The sequence below is a fragment of the Mycetomoellerius zeteki genome, unplaced genomic scaffold (assembly GCF_001594055.1).
Source record: "Mycetomoellerius zeteki isolate Tzet28-1 unplaced genomic scaffold, Tzet1.0 scaffold44, whole genome shotgun sequence".
Classification (NCBI taxonomy): domain Eukaryota; kingdom Metazoa; phylum Arthropoda; class Insecta; order Hymenoptera; family Formicidae; genus Mycetomoellerius; species Mycetomoellerius zeteki.
The window spans coordinates 326,207-332,692 of NW_017257435.1; the positions used below are offsets into that span (position 1 = coordinate 326,207).

Here is a 6,486-nt window from a genome sequence, read left to right on the forward strand (position 1 = left end):
CTGATCCGGCCTCAGGAGCGTCCGTGACAAATACATTAGGCCCGTATCTTCCATGAAATTTTTAATTATTTAGCGAAACTTTTTTTGCTAAATAATTATTACATTTACAAATAATAACTTTTATATTTATGAATTTAACGTACAAAAATTTATTATTAAATTATTAAATTGTGTAAAGTAATTACACAGTGATAATCGTAGCACATACAACCATTTACTTTATTAAGAACCCTATTTCTTATAATTCATAAAGAAATAACATCATTTTTAGAAATATTAATATTTATTCCCTAAAGTTTAGATGATATTTATTCCTTTTCACTGTTATAACTTAACTAGTACTTAATGAAAAGTAACTTAATTATAGTGTTTTGGAAAGCTCTCGAGATGAGCTGTAAGAATGTGAAATAAGGGGTTCCATTTAAAAAATTAAAGGTGACCTTCACGTGACCTTCAGAGGACTATCCAAGGTCAAATCGATGGCACCATCTTATGTCCCCCTTCGAGTCAAACAACTTTTGTCTGAAACATTTTTGTCTACTGGGTTTAGTTTTCGAGATATTTAGCTGGATCATTTAAAATGGGACACCCTGTATATTTCGGATTTCTAATATTTTTTTCATAGTAGTAGATAATACAAAGTTTTTACTGACATAGTTCGTTTACTTTAAACATAGTAAATAATACTTAATAAATCAAGTTTTCGATAGGTGCGGCGTATATACCGAAGTTATTCTATACTTATAGAGTTTGACTCTTTTGCTTATTCGAAATAGAGTGTGAAGGAAGGAAAAGGAACATGGAATAGGAAAATCAAAAAGAGAAAAAGAGACGAAGGCGGAGTGCAGTAGCAATAATAACGAGAGCGAAAAAAGCGCATAGAATAATAGAAAAAGAGGAGACGGAGAAAAATAGATTATCGGAGAAAGAGAGAGGGACAATGGTTGAAAAGAGAGAAGAGTAAGAAGTAAGAGACTACTTGATAGGCCTTTAACGAAGAGACGGCAGTATTGATCTGGAATGTTGGCGATTACCTGCACTTCTTTACTGACATCCAATATACCTACAATGACCACGCATCCTTTATTGTAAAGGACAGTCCTTTATTTTAGGTAGCTGCCCTTTAGATTTATGTTTCTTCAAAATTCAAATTTTGTCCTTTATTTTCCAATATTGTCCCTTATTTTGACATTATGGGAAATTATTTTCGAACTAGCGTTTCAATGTCTATAATATTATACCAATAAGCAAATTTTTACGGAAAATATCTTACAGTTTTATGCATATAAATACAATTTGTTTTTGTTAATTATATTTCTTAATTTTTTAAATTAAATTTATTCAAATTAGAGTTGTTTTCATTTTTTATTATTTCGAACCTTTTATTATTTCAGATCAAAAGTTTGTTCCAATACAGTCGAACTAGTTTCGAACTATCAGAAAACTGCAACACATTATCTCTATTTAATTATACTGTGCAATAAAATGTTATAATGCACAAATTTTTGACAATCACGAACTGGTTTAAAAATATGTAGGGACAAAGTCCTAAAATTTTCAGATTTGTCCTTTATTTTCTTTAAGAAAATATGGTCACCGTAAGTATACCTAATATAAATTGTCACTCAATTATATCATTATTTTATATTAAAACAATGGTTATATTTAGTGTCAAATTGACACGATGTAGTTTCAAATTTAACTATCGTTTTAATATAAAAGAATATTATATTTGGTAGGAACAGTGGCGACTTAAATTAAATTAAATTATACACTATAGATTTAACAGATGTACCCTTTCTCTCTCTTTTCGCGTTTTCATCTCTTCCCGCTTTCTCTTTTGGGTCAAATACATTATTTTGGCTTTCAAATACATTACATTCGGTTAATAGCAATCGAGTGTGAAAACGCATCTCTCTGTTGTGCCAACATTCAGTCGACAGCAACTGAGAATAAAAATATCCATCTGTGAGATATACGATACGAATACATATTCTTGGATCTTTCTGATATTCTAGGACTGCCGCTAGATGGTCATTCTGTGTAAAATTTAGGATGCAGGTAAATGTGCCACTTTATTATAAAAAGGACGCCAACCCATCCACATTCACATGGACCACTAGTAGCGCCACAGAAAAACCATTCATATCCGATCATACTAAAGCCAATATTACATGCGTCCGTTTTTTTGTCATACGACAAATTCGAGCCCGTTGACTCTACCGTTGGCTACAGGACAAAGAGGTTCTCGGATCTCTTTGTCCTGCAGCCAATTAACACGCTTGAAAAATTTGTCGTACGACCAATGTAATATTAGCCTAAGCTATGACAGAGAAGCGACACATGTTTCTGTCGTTTCCAACAATGGGTGTCTAGGTGTTCGCTGTCGAGGAAACTCGCCATCGAAGAAGTGGGTGTCTAGGTGTTGTTTACATGTTCTTCGTCGAGGAAGTTGGTGTCTAGATGTTCGCCGTCGAGGAAATGAGTGTCTAGCTGTTCGCCATCGAGGAAGTGGGTGTCTAGGTGTTCGCCGTCGAGGAATTAGGTGTCTAGATGTTGTCTATCTGGAGACACGGTAGTGTCTCGGCGCTAAGCCAAGCGCAGCAACACTGCCGTGCCTCCTTTACGCGGACCGACGAGTTGCGCCGGAATCGAGATTATCGGATCTAAATAACGGCTGAATCGATCGCGTTCTATGTACGCTCAATCAATAGCCACCGCACGGATTGTATGATAAAAGTGCTTTTATTTTTTTTCTACGTGCCCTACGAGCGGAGATATTGCGACGCAAAGTCCGGATCTGTCACTTTTCACATTCAGATTCAGATACGTCGTTATTATTATTATTATTGTCGTCGACCAGGAAAAATGTACGTCTCGTTTTTTTTATAATAGATGGCTTTTGACTTAAGCAAGCGATGGCAGCATTGCACATTCGAACGTGATCAACCACACATGACGGCTGTGATAATCAACGATGGCAAAGGACTTTATATTAGAATTTTCAGTGGATGTACGTATAGAAAATAATGAGACGCTTATTTGATAGTCTACAGGACATCCTTAACAAGTTTCTGGACTATAACAGATACAATCCTCACGATGTTCCGCTCAGCTAATACGACATTCTTAGGACGTTTATAAAATGTCTTTATGCTGTTAGGGTCAATAACATTTCAAAGTTATTTCTTATCCTACTTTATTATCTACTACATTATTATCTCTTTATACTACTATACTATTTTATCTATTTACATCGATAAAATTCAAAAGAAAAATTTTCATCTTCTCTACATTGCAATTAGAAATTTTAACTTTTTGACTCCAAATGATAAATCTTTTCCTCCATTTTTTTATTTTTCAGTTTAGTCATTTGTTTTATTTAATTTTTTATTGTTTATTCCGCGATGTTTATTATGCTTTTCTTATTTTCTTTTGTTTGTGTGGCAAATCTATTTTTATTTATGTAGTAACAGAAAGGAAATATTTTACTCACCATATCCCTGCATAATTCCATGTGTCAAGTATAATGGAGCCCGGCCGGCAAACGCATCCTTGGCTAAGGCCTGCCTTACCAGCTGCGGATCCGATAACAATACGGTGTACACAGAACCCATTCGTAGCCCACAAATCGGACCATACTTCCTCGCCAATTCCGTGAGCGACACATGAGGACGTTTCGAATTTATCCATGGTAAATAACCAAACAGTGGAATACCGAATGGTCCCGGTGGAAGTCGATACGTTTTGCGATTTTTACGAAAGATGTAGACAAGAAATACGAGAAATATGCCGAGGAAGATCATTAAAAGGGTTATCATCGTGATGTAGAGGGAGCAATAGAAACGAGTTGCTACTGCGCCTGCACACAAATTAAAAATCATATTTTCGAGTGCAACGATAGCATTTTTTATTTTTGGCAAAGAAGGAATGTTACAATCACGGTTGCCAAGTCCCGAGCACTGTTTTTATTATTATTACAAGATTACATACAGTGCGAACACAATTACAAACTTTTTTATTATTCGTAAAATAACATAAACTACGAACATAATCACAGACTTTCTTATTACTCTCCACGTAATTTAAATATTACACGGACATCACTGGATAGTACAATCAATAGATATCACACGCGAATGAAAAACTGGAGATTTTTCCCGTCTGCTGGAAAACTGGAGATTGATCCCAAAAACTGGAGTCTCCAGTCGAAATCTGGAAACCTGGCAACCGTGGTTACAATATGCATATATTTCTTTCGTTACGAAATTTTTACGCGGATCTCTAGCTGTACGTGAAGCGACGGTGAGGACCTTTTCTTAACGATTAACGACTTTATAATCGAGCCATATCGTTACCGCATTCCGCGAAAAACCCTCGCGCGAGATACGCGCGCAGTCACGCGAATGTAATAAATTACGTGAATGTGCCTGCCGACAATCCCTCGGTGATCGTGAACGTTCATAATCGAGGGAACGCGATTCCAGCTTCCAGGAATGTCACAACTGCAAAGGCGAATGATAAACACAACCTTTCTCTACGCTCGCGCCGCGCCGGTGCAATGTACGCACTTGTGTAAAGTTATCTCATTAGCGAGGCACGCGCACGTACACAATCACGGAGAGGATAAGAAACGATTCCGTGCTGCGACTACGCGATATAGGCCGACACGTGGTCAGACACGTGTCGATTAGAGATCCTCAAGTAAGAGATGCGCGAACTCTGAGCAATTGCAAGAACATAGCGACCTCCACACACATATGACACATAATGAAGATCACCATGTTCTTGCAAATGCTCGAAGTTCGCGCATCTCTTACTTGAGGATCTCTAGTGCCGATGAGCCGGCGATGAATCAAGGAAGCTTATACTTTCGATGGCGCGCCAATAGGCCTGTTCTTTTTGGCTGAACTTTTGCACCAGTTCATCTTTCTTCCTCTTTTTACCTCCTAGAGAGAAAAGGAAGAAAGATGAACTGGTGCAAAAGTTCAGCCAAAAAGAACAGGCCTATTGTCTCGATTTTTATAGTCGTCACTATCGATTCGATTCGCAAATGCTTAGCAGTTACAACATTTCGTATTTTTATCTGCATATAACGTTGACTTCTTCACGCTTAATAAATAATAAATTTCGAGTTTTCCGGATAACAGTAGAGATTTTCCAATAGTTATAATTAGATCTATTTTCGTTGCTTACACTTCTTTTACTCAGTATCTTCTTTTTCTTTTTCTTCAACTCCAAATATATATTTATCTCGCTTTAAGTGCAAACATTCTTCGGAATTTCTAGCAACGCGAACAGACCTAATGAGAATGCTGCGCTTTGTTCGTAACTGATATAAATTATCGATCAACTATTAAACACATTTCGTGCTGCGTGGATCGGTGTGGATCGTAGATAATCCATGCGAAAAATGTTATATACAAATAGCTCAAATAATGATAATGAAATGGATAATTCTTGAAAGGTGTTCTATGAGCACAAGTTTTACACTTTTCATAAACATAATTAAAGAACTATCCATTATGTGAGCTATGCGTATACAATATTTTTTGTTCATTACATTATAAGCTACACATATATGAAAACTAACTTATTTCACTGGGGCTCAATTTCCCACATAATTAGTGTAAGATTCTTTGGAGGTTAATGTATTTTAAATATTACACAAATTACGCTTTCTAGGTAAGTTATAATTTAAAAACGTAGATCCCCCTCCCTTAACGTGTATAACAATTATACATATAACACATCAGTTTCGTAAAAACTCAACTTGCGGGAAACTTGTAAGAAACAAATGTAACGTTGGATAAAACTCACCGAATCTGCCAACACCGGATTGTTGCCACAGAAACTATAGCAGCCACCGGTCCACGCCCGTCTTGAATAATATTATAACTGGTTGAGCGGGAATTATGAAACTCGAATCTGCAGCAAGGAAAAGAAGATATGCCCAATCTTACATGAAGAAGCATATAAATATTATTATTTACGAAATAAATGCCGATTAGGATAAATTCCGAAATGTAAATATACATACAACTATCGTCTTTTCGAAAGAAATATATCGTGGGAAAGAATACACGATGTAACATCGACCACAGTATCGGACTAAATGTCGCCATCAAGCTGTTGAAAGTGATCTCTGAGGATCGTTTGACTACCAAATGACAACTTCTCCTTGCTGAGACAGCAAAGATTTGTTCCCCGATATTCGACGACACACGAGAGCTGTCTACTTCATATGTCCGTATGGGCGTTAAAAATCAAGACTAAAAACTCATAAGAATTTTAATTCTAGTTGAAAATTAAACAATATTTAATATTTTAAATGCAATAAATGCATTACATATGTACCTCATGTTATAACACTTGTAATATGTGTAAAAGATTGTAATTATTATTTACTTATTATTACTTACTTATTATTTATTACTTACTTATTTATGACAACTCATATATATATATATATATATATATATATAT

At 35.7% G+C, this 6,486-nt stretch overlaps 1 protein-coding gene across 1 annotated transcript in view; it reads right to left on the bottom strand.

Moving 5' to 3' along the window:
• The window catches only part of phtm (cytochrome P450 enzyme phantom), a 51,404-nt gene extending 45,304 nt beyond the window's left edge, over positions 1-6,100 (bottom strand). The window contains 3 exon segments of the mRNA XM_018454601.1: positions 3,497-3,862; positions 5,821-5,928; positions 6,041-6,100. Of these exon segments, the coding sequence (XP_018310103.1) occupies positions 3,497-3,821 (325 nt within the window). The 5' untranslated portion in view covers positions 3,822-3,862; positions 5,821-5,928; positions 6,041-6,100.
• Between the last annotated feature and the right edge of the window lie 386 nt (positions 6,101-6,486).